This window comes from Columba livia, chromosome 4, assembly GCF_036013475.1.
Source record: "Columba livia isolate bColLiv1 breed racing homer chromosome 4, bColLiv1.pat.W.v2, whole genome shotgun sequence".
Classification (NCBI taxonomy): Eukaryota; Metazoa; Chordata; class Aves; order Columbiformes; family Columbidae; genus Columba; species Columba livia.
The window spans coordinates 77,391,231-77,405,505 of record NC_088605.1 but is presented as its reverse complement, the minus strand read 5'-3'; the positions used below and the strand labels follow the sequence as shown (position 1 = coordinate 77,405,505).

Sequence of the window (14,275 nt, the reverse complement as noted above, 5' to 3'; positions counted from 1 at the left end):
ACGCTGGCATGCACCAGGCCGTTTCAGGTGTTCGACTTGGACTGTTCAACCACTGGACTGGTTATTAGCTAATTGGTTCATATTTATTCATGTGTCATATTCATAGGCAACTTGTGACAGTGATTGATTTACAATCTGGCCCAAGGCCAAGCTCAGTGGAACAAGCACAACGAGCTGGAGCTGCAGAACAACTGGAACCAGAAGCAGCTGCAGAGGAGCTGGAACCGCAAACAGGCTTGAAGCTGCACAGGCTGGAGCTGGAGCTGAAAGAAACCAGAGAGAGAAACTGGAACCAGAACTCAACTTCATGTGAAACACAAAAGGCACAAACACAAAGGGAATAATAAACGGTGCACACCAAATAAAGTGGGGTACACACCCAACAACAGAGGCACAGGCACAAGCCCAATAAAAAGGGGTCACTCCCAATAGAACAGCTGCGCACACCAACTAATATGGGGGCAACAAAACCAACAGGTGCAGAAACCAGAAAGCAACAGCTGAACCAACTCCAACACAACAGGTGCAGAAACCCAGACACAATGGGTGCACAATCCAGCAACAAAAGAGGCACAAACCAAAAACCAAAGGTGCAGACCCCCAAAGCACAGCCCCCCTAAGGACAGAACGGGTGCAGAACCCCACAAACGGGGACACACCGCGGCCCCCCAGGCCGAGCCGGAGCAGAAACCCCCGCGGCCAAACCCCCCGGCCCCACCAGCCCAGCGGGGCCAGCGGCTCTGGCCGGACCCCCCAGCGCCAACACCCCAACCCCCCCCAGCCCGGCCCGGCCCCGGCTCAGAACCGCGGGGCCCCCCCTGCACCCCCAGCAGCCTCCAGCCCCGGGGGAGCCCTGCCGGGGACGGGACCGCCCTCCCCGGCCTGCAGCAGGACGAGGGGCGAAGCCCCGAGCACAGACCCGCTCCCCGAGCCCCCGGGACACTCACCGGGCACGTCCTCGCCGCCTCGGGGCCGTCGGGACCAAAGGGGCTCCGGTCCGAGCCCGGCTCCGCGCAGGGCCCAGAGCCGCCCCGCGGCCCCGCCGAGTGGAAGCCAGCTCCCCCGGCAGCAGCTGCCCCGGGCCCGGCAGAGCCCGCACCGGCACCCGCTCCTGCCGGCCCCGCTCCCGCCTCTGCGCGTGCGCCCGCCGGAGCGGCGCCCCCCGCCGGCCCGGGGGAGCTTTTGAAGCCTCGGGGGCCGCCCCGTCACGTGACCGCGGGCTCAGCTGCGCTGGCGGGGCGCGTCCGGGCGCGGCTTGGCCCCGCCCCTCTCGGCCCCCCGCCCCTCTCGGCCCCGCCCCTCTCGGCCCCCCGCCCCTCTCGGCCCCCCGCCCCTCTCGGCCCCCCGCCCCTCTCGGCCCCGCCCCTCTCGGCCCCGCCCCTCTCTCCCGCACAGTGGCGCCGCCTGGCGGACACAGCGCGGCACTGCAGAGCGCAGTGGGCGGCACCGCAGCCCCCGGTACCGGTGACACCTTCCCGTGTCCCATTCACCTGGCGGCGAGAACCCGGGTCCCCGCATCGGGGAGGGGGGGGCAAGGTGTCTGGGAACAGTCGCTGGTGTGGGATGGGCCGGGGGAGCTCAGGGCACGGCTCGGCCTGACCCCCCCGCCCCGGGCTGGGGACGAGAGGGACCCGTAAGGACCACGGCGACATGCGGCCACTTTCCACCACCCCTTTATTGAGGCCATTGTAGGTTTTAACCCTTGCCCGCCGCTGCCTCTGTCCGGGACCTGCCCGCAGGCACCTGCAGCTCCTGCGGAGAGAGGGGACGAGTTCAGGCTCAGCAGCCGCCCCCCAACCGGGGGTGTCCCCTCCCCCCAGGCTCAGCCGCCCCCCGGCCCCACGCACCTTCACGCCCCGTCCGTGTCCAGCACGTCCTCGCTGCGGGCTCGGCTGCGCTGCCGTGAAACAACCGAGGCACCAACACCAACCAGACACACAGGGGAACGCACCGAACAAACGCGGCACCAGCACCGACCCAATGAGAACCGGCCACCGCGTCCCCGCGGCGGGCTCAGCTGCGCTCGGGGCGCGGCCGAGCGGGTTGGCCACGCCCCCTCCGATCTCGGTTCCGCCCCTCTCACTCGGTCCCGCCCCCTCTCACTCGGTCCCGCCCCCCCCGCACCCGGGATGGCGCCGCCTGGCGGACACCGCGCGGCCCTGCAGAGCGCAGCGCCATCTCGTGTCCGTTCGGCGGCACCGCAGGGACAGCGGGGCCGGGCCCGGGGAGGGTGAACTTGTGTTTTTGGACGATTCGGCCGCATTTTCTTTAGCAAACGGGTTTCCCGGGGCTGCGGGCAGCTCCTCCCATCTCAGCCGCGCACGTTTGGCGGCACAGCCACGGATTTCCAGTACACGCACCCTGGACGAAAACTTCCATGTGGCCGCAATTCCGGTTTTAAAATCAACGCCCTAACGCAGCTGTGATTAGAGGGTAATGCGACACTGACAATCAAGCACTGCTGGCTGAGGCCACGTCAGTTGGAACGGAACGTTTCAGCTCGTTGGATCCCCAACATGCGAGTGGTCACCAGCCCCAAATTACGACGACATGAAAGTATTTGGTTAACCTGTGGAATTTTATTCAAACAAGTTGATACAAAACGGGTACGGTACATCAAATGAACCGAAAACAAGCGGAACCGGACTCAAGCATTGTCAAATAAGGCACATATAAAAAAATCTACACAAGTAATCCAGTGAAACAGACGGTTTATATATATCTATATTTGGAGGTAGAAATAATTACAAAAATACTGACAAATCTCCAGCAGTAGCAGATTTGTTAAAACAAATAGTACTTAGGTCCCCATTTGGAAAAGTGATCTGTAAAATAGCATTTTTTCAGCACCCCATGTTGGCACATCTGGGCTGTTCGTGTTTTAGCATCAAAAGAATGCTGCCGGTGTTAAAAATATCCAATGCCATGAGGAATACAATCAAAGGAACTACAAAAAGTTATAACTGTCCATAAAGCTCATGGTGGCAAGTAAGAGAAGAGTCCTCGGGGTACAACGTCACCTTTCTTCCTCCAATTCCACAACGCAGTTACATTTCAGAGACCTAAGGAAGCTTTGAGGAGTGTGGCGATATCTGCTGGGATGGTTCCTTCTTCTCCTGGGGAATAAAAACAACATTCCATAGGAACAGACAAAATCCACGTGCCCAAAACTGTACCGAACCCTCTCCGCGCACGGGTTTGTCCTTGGTTCGTGGGCCAGGCTTGGAGCGCACAAACCAAACGACCATCAGCACCAAAGCTCCTTTCTAGTTTATTATTCCACGCGAAACCAAAATACGAAACAAACCGAAAAGGCGAATCCCAGCAAAGAAACGAAAGGGTTATCTGCATCCAGCCCCCTGGGTGTTTGCAGAGTAACACACTGCAGCAACCTTGGTTCACACAACGATGTGCGGGAGACTCACCTGAATCTGCCGCAGTCATGTCTTGTTCCAACTTCAGCTTCTGCTGGCTGATTTTGAGCATGGATTCCTCAATAGTCCCCTTACTGATCAGCTTTATCACTTTTACTTCTCTGAAAAATAAACCCCAAACAGGATAAATCCGTGTTTTTGCAGTTCCTCTGGCTCAGCACACACGGGCAGGACGCTCTGCCTTGGCAAAAGGGCGACACCGCTTCCTTCTCGCTTTGCTGTGCTGCCACAAAACTTGTTTTCTCCATGTTCTCCAGCCAGCGCAAGGCCTGTCCGGTCACAGAAACTCCGTTAACAGCATCCCCCTCGGCTGAAATACCGGTTATCAGTTAGATCCTATCGGCTGGTTCTGCCAGACACCTCGAGAACAGCCCCTGGCTTCAGCTTTTACCACAGGGCGGCGCTTTGGAGCTCAGAAACCTCCCGAAGGGAACAAAGAGCTTTGCCAAGCGGCCCCAGACACTCCGGATCTGCCTTGAAACGGTTCCCAGCACCAGAAATGCGAGAACTACAGAGAATCTGAGAGAACCGGGAAAAAGGAGGAGACCGTGAATGAGGTTTGTTCTGGCAGCAACACCTGCTGAGACAATTACAATGACCCGCAAAGACCGGAGCTGGGTGGCAAAAGTCTCTGCTTCCAAAAGGAATATTTAATGATCAAACCTTGGCTTTTGAGTCTCTTTTGAGAGCTTGCCTCCCAGAAAAGCCAAGCGCCGTAACTAAAAAGCCCTACCTTGTCTGACCTACTCTGTGGCATCGGTCTTCTGCTTGCTTATCGTTGTACGGGTTGCAGTCGATGTCGTGAAGAATGACGACGTTTGCTGAGGTCAGATTGATTCCCAAGCCCCCGGCTTTGGTTGACAGGAGGAATACAAATATACCCATATCTGTGTTGAACTGGTCTATGAGACGTATCCTGCGGAACACAAGGGTTGAACACAGATTCAGGAGGAGGAGGATGATCTTTCGAAAGGGAGGATGGAGGCGTCGCAAAGCAGCTCAGAGCTCCAGCTGTTCTGCAGAAGGAAAAATGGTACCAATGGTCCTCGGCAGCGACCAGAGAAACAGAGACGGACCCATAGCGAAGCACGGAGAAAGATTTGGGGTGACCATAGAACACAAAGAGCGAGCTGGCGGATGGGGGAGGACTGAAGGACACCAAACAAACCCGAAATCCAACGTTAAACCCCTTCCCCAGTGACCACACAGCTCTACACACTGGACAGCAAAGGGCTTTAAGTCACGTCCTCCCCTCCATGCACACGTGTATTGTTTCCTCTCGTCTGCAGCAAAACAAGTCACGTACCGATCAGAAATCTGTGTTTTTCCATCCAATCTAATGTATCTATGCTGCCAGTGTTTGAGGAAAACTTCCAAGATATCCAGCATCATGGTAAACTGGCTGAACAACACAACTCTGTCCCCCTGGAAACGACAAAGCAACACAACAGGCTTACAACACGTAAATTACGGATAACGAACTACACAAAGACTTCACTGGTGGGACCACATCGTTTCACTTTGACTTCATTCCGACTTTTTCTGGTGTACCGGTCTTATTCAACCGCCAAGAAGAGGCGGATGAGCTGCCAAAGTGAAGGCAGCCCTCTGTACACCCAGAGAGCAGCGCTAACGCGGGGTGAATATTCTGAACCGTGGAGAAACGGGAAAGCTGATTGCAGCTGCCTCTGAAGTGCCGTGTGTGGGCAGGACCGCACATCCAGAGCTCCAATATTGTTTGCAATGCTGCCCATGCGCTAAGTCACGTTGTAACACTCCACAACCCGGTTGCACATACAACCGGCAGGTGTTAATTTAAGCAGCTGTTCAGAGCCACCCTTTAGATGGGCAGGAAAAGGAGTTTTGGCCGCCTGCAGCACCCACCTTCTCTTTGAAGTCGGACAGGATGCGCTCCAGCGCCCTGAACTTCCCCGAATCCAAGATCTGATCCATGCCCAACTTGTAGTCGCTGATGTGAGGATATTGCTTGCAAAGCAGGTGCAGCTCAAAATCCGTCATGACTGTCATGTCTTCCAAGATAAGGTCGGGGTTGGCGTCGCAATGGGTGGGTTCCTGCGAGAAGTAACGCAATGCACAATTCTCACCAGGCAGACAAGAAAAAGCCCAAACCGACCCACCATAGACATCCCAACTGCCTGGGGGAACAAAGCAGCACGACGAGACACGGACAAATGCCAGAGCGTGGCTCACGCGAGCCAAAGAGAGACGAGCTCTGCAAGCCCAGCTCTGTAGCAGAGGATCATGTGTCACTGAGCTTTTCCTGCCAAAAACTAAGAGTTATAATATGGGCTCAGCCCCCACGGCCGTTACGCAGATCCCAGCGAGCCCTGTGACCTTTGAGGCCCGTAGCAGACCTCTTCCCCCGCAGACACATTCCCTAAAAGGGAGGCCCGATCCTTGCACCGACGGTGGAAGACACGGGACGCCCAGCCCAAGATGTAGGGTGGGCAGGGGACGTCATGCGGGGAGGAAAGAGGAAAAGAAAAGCCACATCTGGAGAGCACGACGGGACCAGGCGGAATAAACCTGGGACAGAAATCCTCCGCAAACCAACCAGTCGCTTCTTCCGTTCTCCCCAACCTCGGCTGGCTTTGTTTCAAAACAAAGCGAAAGGAACTGGAAGCCAGGGGCAGCTTTCGCAGAGCGCTTTAATACTTGAGAGAAAAGCGACAATCTTCCCCAAACTCCACAGGCACGAACCCCAGCCAAGTTCCAAAAAACCAGCCCTCAGTACTTGTATCTTCCCTGTTTCAGTTCTGCACAGCCTGTATTTCTCGCTGCTCAGAAACTATGAATCAACTGCCCACTCAAGATCTTTTTCCATATGCACTTTGCTTTTGAATTTTGGGGTAGAGGGCAGAGAACGGAAACGACCGCAGTCCCGCAGCCGTTGTCTCCATTCTAACAGCCCATACAAAAATCTGTGCTAAATACATACAGAGCTCGATTAGACCCCTGGACAGACGCAGAGAAATACAAAGCAGCAGCAATGGATGCAGTTCGGCAGAGACACTGCGCACCAGAGGACTGAATGATGAAAATAAGGAACATCTATTCAAGTTGCATTAAAAATCCTGAGAAATTAAGCATTGCTTCTGCATCTCCTCGCCTCACCTTGAGCATCAGCGTGGCCATTGTCCGGAGCTTGTCGCTCGTGTAATGCTGCCGATGCAGCAGAGGGTGATTTGCCATTTTTCTAAGTTGCATCATCACATTTCCCATATCAGAGTTTTTCTCTGTAAACAAAGAATTTGACAGTTCACTCAGTACCTGAACTGACAGGAAAAAAAGGATCATAGAGAAGATCGGGTCAGTTAACGAGCGTTAGACACTTGGACAAAGCGAGAGCTTTGCGATCGCGTCCGACAGACGAGTGGGCGTGAAGAAAGGCAACGAGAACCTCACACACCGTTGCTGTTGAAAGTCTTCTTGAGCTTGTTTAAGAGATCACAGTAGAGCTGCTCCTGCTTCTCAGACATGGCACATAGTTCGATGAGGTCTTTTTTGGGAGGTAGTTGTTTCAGGACCTGGCAAAATAAAAACACAGCAGGTGAAAACTGTACTGCAGGAAACAGTCGGGATTCTGCACTCGCTCAGAAGCTGCTTTCAAGCTGCTCTGTTCCCAACTCCTTCCACTGGCTGCAGCTTCACCGACTCAGCAGGATGCAAACTACTACTCAGGTAACTACTGAGTTTTCCCTTTCCTTTACATATGCGATTCTAAATACAAGAATTTAAACAGGGTTTGGATTTTGGAAGAAAAAAGAAACATTTTGATGACGGCAAAATAACTTACAACACCCATTTCTAGTCATACCCACGCACAAACACATACTCACCACCTTTCAGTTAACTTTGTTAAGATAAAACACGGTTATTATAAAGTCATAAGTCTTTTGGTCATTAATGCGGAGGATTTCTCACTTCTCAGCACTTAGACAGCACCGAATCAGCTTCCAGTCATCTTTCTTACCTAAAATGCCTCATTGTAAATAGCCAGCAAATAATAAGCATCAAAGATGCAGCAGGTTCACGTTTTCACTTGGAAACTGCTAAAAGTTTCTTGCTCTCCCTGGATAAAGAGCTAAAACCAGCCCTGACAAAATCTGATCTGAAATCCTACTCTGAGTCTCCAAGATCATCAGGTTTTTGAGAATAGGAACCCAGCATTTTAAAGATGCAACATTACCTCATCTTTTACTCTTCTCAAGATGAATGGTTTTATTATCTGCTTTGCATGTGCGATCCTCTCCTTTTCATATATGCTTTGTTCTTCCGCACTCTTCTAAGGAAAATATTGCAAGGATTCAGTCACAGTGTGAGTTTGCAGCTGTAACAACACTATCTTCACTGTTACAACCCGATGAAACACCCAGCCAGAACAGACAGACCCAGCGCAGTGCCTCAGGGGGCAGTGCTGGGGCCGGGACTGTTCAATATATTCATCAATGATTTGGACGAGGGAACAGAGTGACTGTCAGCAAGTTTGCTGGTGACACCGAGCCGGGAGCAGTGGTGACACTGGAAGCTGTGCTGCCATCAGAGACCTGGACAGGCTGGAGAGGTGGGCAGGGAAAAAGGTAATGAAATATAACAGGTGCGAGTGTAGAGTCTTGAATCTGGGCAGGAACAACCCCAGGTTCCAGTGTAAGTTGGGGAATGAGCTATTAGAGAGCAGCGTAGGGGAAAGGGACCTGGGGGTCCTGGGGACAGCAGGGTGACCATGAGCCAGCACTGGGCCCTTGTGGCCAGGAAGCCAATGGTACCTGGGGTGGGTTAGAAGGGGGTGGTCAGTAGGTCAGAGAGGTTCTCCTGCCCCTCTGCTCTGCCCTGGGGAGACCACACCTGGAATATTGTGTCCAGCTGTGGCCCCTCAGTTCCAGCAGGACAGGGAACTGCTGGAGAGAGTCCAGCGCAGCCACCAAGATGCTGCAGGGAGTGGAGCATCTCCCGTGTGAGGAAAGGCTGAGGGAGCTGGGGCTCTGGAGCTGGACAAGAGGAGACTGAGGGGGGACTCATTCATGGGGATCAGTATGGAAAGGGGGAGTGTCAGGAGGATGGAGCCAGGCTCTTCTGGTGACAACCAGTGACAGGACAAGGGACAATGGGTGCAAACTGGAACACAAGAGGTTCCACTTAAATGTGAGAAGAAACTTCCTGATGGTGAGGGTGGCAGAGCCTGGCCCAGGCTGCCCAGTGTGGTTGTGGAGTCTCCTTCTGTGCAGACATTCCAACCCGCCTGGACACCTTCCCGTGTAACCTCATCTGGGTGTTCCTGCTCCATGGGGGGATTGCACTGGATGAGCTTTCCAGGGCCCTCCAACCCCTGACACTCTGGGATCTAAGAGGACCATTCGTGTTCTGAGATACTTTGTTCTGACACATTCTCACTCTAAATGGCTTATTTCATCGTTTCATTTTCTAGTTTTTCATAACTGCATCACCCATTTCCCCAAGATACCAATAAAACACAAGTTACGCAGCAACAGCAGCGTTCTAGCAAAAAAACAAAAGCTATTTTCAGGAAGAACTTATATAATCCTTACTGCTTTTGAAGAGAACATCCTTCGGATTTCGCTCGTGCTGCTGCTGAACATGTGCGGCATGACGAAATTCAAAAGGGACATCAACTCCAACAGGTTATTTTGCACCGGAGTCCCCGTCAGCAGCAAGCGGTTCTTTGCCTGTTTGTCCAAAGCGGAAACAGAAGCGAGAAACATTTGTCAAACGGCTTAAAAATGAAAACTGGCCGAAACAACGCAGCTCTGGAGAACCGAGAAAACAAGCTGATAAACCATAACTATTGAAACTTAAAATCAATTTTGATCTCGTGGAATAATTTCCTGCTTAAGTCAACACTCCAACTCCAGGTTATTCAAGAAGCCTAATCTAGATGTAAGAACAGCCTTCCTGGCGCTGGGGGGATCTTATTTGGCTGTTTTTTTAAATTATACGCCAATTGTTCATCCCATGTTGTATCTTCTCTACTGCTATGAAGAATTTAGGCACAAGTTTTGAATTACAAGCAAAAGCCATAGTTTAACCTCTTAAAGATCGCCTTCTGAAAAGCGCTTTTGATGAAAAGATGATGTTGAAAACTAAGCTGTAATAAGTGATCATAAGCATACAGTTACTGTACCAATAGCACAGTGCTAAAATCGCAGTTATGAGACAAAGAGCGGTGCTCCAGCTTTTCCAGATGTGCAGACTCCGTTCTGCCTCAGCCCACCACTGCAAACCAGCAGAAACGGGAGTTTCCCCCAAACTGAACAATAATTGAAGCTCTTACATTGATTGTCATGAGGTGCTGGTAGCGCACAGAGCTCATGTTCTTCAGCATGTGGCCTTCGTCGAAAATTGCGTAGTTCAGCTTCAGCCTGCGAAACAGCCCCCGGTCGTCTGAGCTGCTGATGGCACAGTTGTATCTGACAGAGCAAGACACGTTCACCATGAACACACGGCTATCACAACGGTATGAAATTCCCTAAAACTGCAAAGAGATATGGACAGAATACACGGGGGGCACGATGTCAAAGCAACCAGAACACGGTTCACTCCTAGCAAATAATTACAGTTTACTCCATGAGGCAGCGCTCTCCGTGACTTCCCAAAAACCTGCGCAAATCTATTACAAGGGAATACGTGTTCATTAGTATTTATTACTTAATAGAGAGACAAATGGTGTCTAAAGCGTCTATGATGTGCTATCTGCCACAGTATTAACGAAATTCTAGTTAATCGCCACCTAAAGACAAAAGCCCGTTCCCTTCCCCCCTCACCAAAATGCAGACTTGGCGTTTCTGTGCCACTAGAGGTCAGTGGAAGCCAACCACATCCCTCTGGTTATCGAATTCTGCACTTACGTAGTTACAATCACATTGAAATCCACGGCTTTGTTGTGAATGTCCACCCTGAGATGTTTCCGATCTTCTTGGGATCCTGTGGAAGAACAGCGCACGCAATGAGCACAAGTACTTATATATATACCTTTATAATATATACCTATGAAAATTAAGACCGTCCACAGAAACGCAGTCAGCAAGAGATGCGTATTTAAACATAAGCAATTATGTTTTCTCAGGCTGACCATCCGAGCAATTGTATTATTAGGTTCATTTCTAAATCGTGTTCCTCACCATAGTAAATAAGGATGTTGAGCTCAGGACACCACAGGTGAATTTCTCTTATCCAGTTATCTGGAAGGCATCATTAAGACAGAGAAAAACAAGTCATTTATGCTTTAGTATGTCTTACATACTTTCAGACGCATCTCAGGATTAAACCAAACATCTGATTCTTAAGCAAATCCCTCTAAATGCTCCTGAAGTTTAAGGAACTCCACTTACACCTTTACGCACCCCTCAGCTTTTAATTAACGTGCCTTTTTGAGAGCTATTAACAAGACGGGTTCTGTTGGATTTCAAAAGCACGCTGCAAACGGCAACTTCAAACGGGCATCCAACAACGTGAAGCTCTTCTCATGTGTCCAGAGAAATTTTTGAAGCCTCAATAAGTATTTTACATTAAAAGCAGCATTTTCTGTCCAAATCCAACTTGCTGCTTTCTCCTTTCTCTAATCACTCCACAAAGGTCAATTTAACTCCACAAAAACCCAGTTTCTACTCAACTCACAGGCTTCGCTGACACATTTTGTTGCACCATATTCTTCTCGCATTCAACCGAGGCCATTGAACAAGCAGAACACACAAGGAAAAGACAGCAAAACCCCATCGTTGTAGGATTTGGATCTGCTCTGACGCCTTCTGTGCAGCAAAGGGGCAAAAACCCCACGGAACGTCTCAAATGCCGTGAAACCCAATGCCCAGCACAGCCTGAAGACTGGGAATTTCAGCCAATATGCAGTCAGGAAAAAGACTTTGATAAACACGCCAAATGTAACAAGTACTTTACTGTCTGTGCAGCATATTAAAAACCAAGTCCATGTCAGGTGTGATTGATTCAGCACAAGCGCGCCCTCAGTGTGCTTTGCATTCCAATCCCAATGACTTGAGGCGCTGAAGATCACCATAAGAAAATCAAGTTTTCTTTCACAAAATTATCTGTTTCACAGTCCGGCCATGAGCAGTTTTTTAAACAAACAAATCATTTTGAAGCATTTAACTTACCTAATGTTGAAACCGGCACAACTATCAAATGGGGACCCTTATGGCCCTCTTGGTAGAGATAAGCTAGGAACGCAATAGCTTGAATTGTTTTTCCTAAGCCCTAAGAGAAAACAAAGCCATTTAAATAAAATTTACCATCTGTGGAACATACTCATGTTTTGTGCTCGTAAGATGAGGATGGTGGAGTGAAGATTATAAACTCGTTCCGTGTAACCACACTGTTTTGCACAAGACAAGCTCAGTCACAATAAAACTCAAGCATCTCTTCAGCTCCACATTGGAGCATCAGGGATTCATCTTTCCCATTTATAAAGATTTTCGTTTTAGTTCAAATTCACCCCTTAAATCTTCAAAACTTTACCGACCCAAACCAGACGGTGCTGCAGACCAACGGTTACCTGCAAACTAACTGTTTCTTTCCATTTGAGCCAATTGTACAAAGCATTTCGCAGCTATTTCCAAAGGGGAATTTAATAGGAAAATCAGATTTCTTTCCCACCAACACTCACTTTTGTGTTTTCCACACCACGGATTTAAAAACCCATCCACTCACTCACGGCCTTTGAAACTGATGGGGAAATGTAGAAGACAGGGGCTCACTGCAACTAAATGCTGGGCAAGTAGTATGAGTTAGATTTGTGGGCAAGGAGCTGTTAAAATGAACGGTTTGAGGGTAACCTGGGGTGGCAGAAACTGCAGCTTCTCAACACGTGGAGAAACTGTTTGCAATACTAATTACTTATATCACCTGAAACAAATGACTTAGAACCTGCTTGGGGTTTCTGGAAAATGAAAGAATTTAATGAAGTTATTTTTGCAAAGCTTTTAATGGTTCTTAAATAATTCATTTGGCACTTACCATTTCATCAGCCAATATGCCATTCAACCCGTGTTTATGCAGCAGCGCCAACCAGTTCAAACCAATCTTCTGATACGGCTTCAGCTCCAAACTGTTAAGAAATCAAGCCTAATGTGCTGGGGCTGTTGGGGTGCTTCGGGGGCTCCGCAGCTGGGCTGTGAGATGGAGAAGGAGCTGCGGGGGCTGCCGAGGGACAGGAGCTCCGTGGGGGTGCAGGGGCAGAGGCGAGGGGTGGGGCAGCCCAAAGCCGGGCTCCCCGGGCCGGGCTGGGGGCTCAGAGCCCCAGTCCCACGTCTCCAGGGCCTGAGAGCGGCTGGGGCTGCTGGGGGCTCAGCCCGGCTGGGAAGCAGAGCCCGAGGCGGGTGGGTTGGGGCTCAGCGCCCGGGGGGAGGCTGAGCTGTGCCCCGGCACCTCCAGCGAAGGGAGAGCCCGTCCTGCCCGTGGGGAGGAACAGAGCCCGAGTCCTGCAGGTGGGGCTGGACAGCGGGTGCGTTTGGCCAGAGGGAGGGCTCAGGGACAGAGACTAAGCTGTGAATTGGGGGGCTCACAAAAAAGAGACTAAGTCGTGAATTTGGGTCCCAAACAGAGACTAAAATTATGAATTGTGGGGCTCACAAACCAGAGACTAAGTCGTGCATTGTGGGGGTCACAAACAGAGAGGAAATAGTGAACTGGGGTCACAAACAGAGACTAAGTTGTGAATTGGGGGGGCTCACAAACAGAGACTAAGTCAGGAATTGTGGGGGCTCACAAACAGAGACTAAGTCGGGAATTGAGGGGGCTCACAAACAGAGACTAAGTTGTGAATCTGGGTCACAGAGACTAAGTCATGAATTGGGGGGCTCACAAACAGAGACTAAGTCGTGAATTGGGGGCTCACAAACAGAGACTAAGTCGGGAATTGGGGGCTCACAAACAGAGACTAAGTCGTGAATTGGGGGGTCACAAACAGAGACTAAGTGGTGGCTGTGGGTCACAGAGGCTGGTTCACGTGCCTGTGGCTGACAAGCAGGCTCATGTGGCCTGTGAAGGGCTGGACACAAAGTGCTGTGTGTGGAAGGGCTGGAGCCCGTGTTGCTGGGGCAGTTCTGGGGCTGGAGGAGGAGACTCAGTCCCCTGTTCCTGTGATTCCAACGAGGCTCATGTGGCCACTGATGGGGCAGACACCAAGCCCTGTGTTTTGGGGGCTTGAAACGCGGCTCATTTGGCCGGTTTTGTTGGGGGCTCAGCCCGGAGCCCCCCGGTGTGTCCGGGGCGGGTGCAGCCCCCTCGGGGCAGGGCCCGAAGGGCTGCGAGAGCCGAGACGTCCCTTCCCTTCCCCTTCCCGGTCGGTGTTCGGGGGCCCCGAGCTGCGCGGCGGGTCCGGGCAGACGGTGCCGGGGCAGCCCCGGGGCCGCCGGGGGCTCCAGCCTTCCCGGGGTGTCCCCGCCAGCCCGGCCCGGCAGCAGCCGCGGGGGAACGCGGGACTTGAGCTCCGGAGCTCCGGCAGCTCCCGGCTCGGTTCCAGCGCTGCTGCTGCTGCTGCTCCTGCCCGCCGGGACGGGGCCGGGGAGGCCGGACTCGGGGCTCCGGGAGCTCGGGGGAGCGGAACCCTCCGGCCCCGGCCGCCCGGGAAGCGGCGGACACCGGGGCCGGGACTCCCGGGCCGGCAGCGGTCCCGGCAGGGCCGCAGCCCCGGTTCCCGCGAGCCCCGTCCCCGGTTCCAGCTCAGCCCAAGCTCACCGCCCCCGGGCCGGGGCTGCAGCGCCGCGTCCCGCTCGCTGGTTCCCCCGGAGCGCCCGGTCCGTTACCAGCGTCCGCCTGGAGCGGAGCCGCCGCGGCTCTGCCGGAAGAAG

The 14,275-nt window shown here is 52.5% G+C and overlaps 1 protein-coding gene and 1 long non-coding RNA gene across 2 annotated transcripts; both read right to left on the bottom strand.

Annotated features, from left to right (window-relative positions):
• Positions 1-61: 61 nt before the first annotated feature.
• Positions 62-2,091, bottom strand: LOC135579418 (uncharacterized). The gene is made up of 2 exons (XR_010472474.1): positions 1,848-2,091; positions 62-263 (listed from the first exon to the last, which is right to left on the bottom strand). It is a non-coding gene; the product is annotated as an uncharacterized LOC135579418 (long non-coding RNA).
• Positions 2,092-2,559: 468 nt separating this feature from the next.
• LOC135579411 (SWI/SNF-related matrix-associated actin-dependent regulator of chromatin subfamily A containing DEAD/H box 1-like) lies at positions 2,560-14,258 on the bottom strand. Its single transcript, XM_065062422.1, has 15 exons — positions 14,163-14,258; positions 12,441-12,531; positions 11,582-11,681; positions 10,592-10,651; positions 10,319-10,394; positions 9,745-9,880; positions 9,002-9,139; positions 7,645-7,740; positions 6,865-6,982; positions 6,570-6,691; positions 5,319-5,507; positions 4,741-4,859; positions 4,168-4,350; positions 3,426-3,535; positions 2,560-3,116 (listed from the first exon to the last, which is right to left on the bottom strand). Exons 2-15 carry the CDS (start codon positions 12,441-12,443, stop codon positions 3,055-3,057), a joined length of 1,512 nt encoding a protein of 503 aa, XP_064918494.1. The 5' UTR covers positions 12,444-12,531; positions 14,163-14,258; the 3' UTR covers positions 2,560-3,054.
• Between the last annotated feature and the right edge of the window lie 17 nt (positions 14,259-14,275).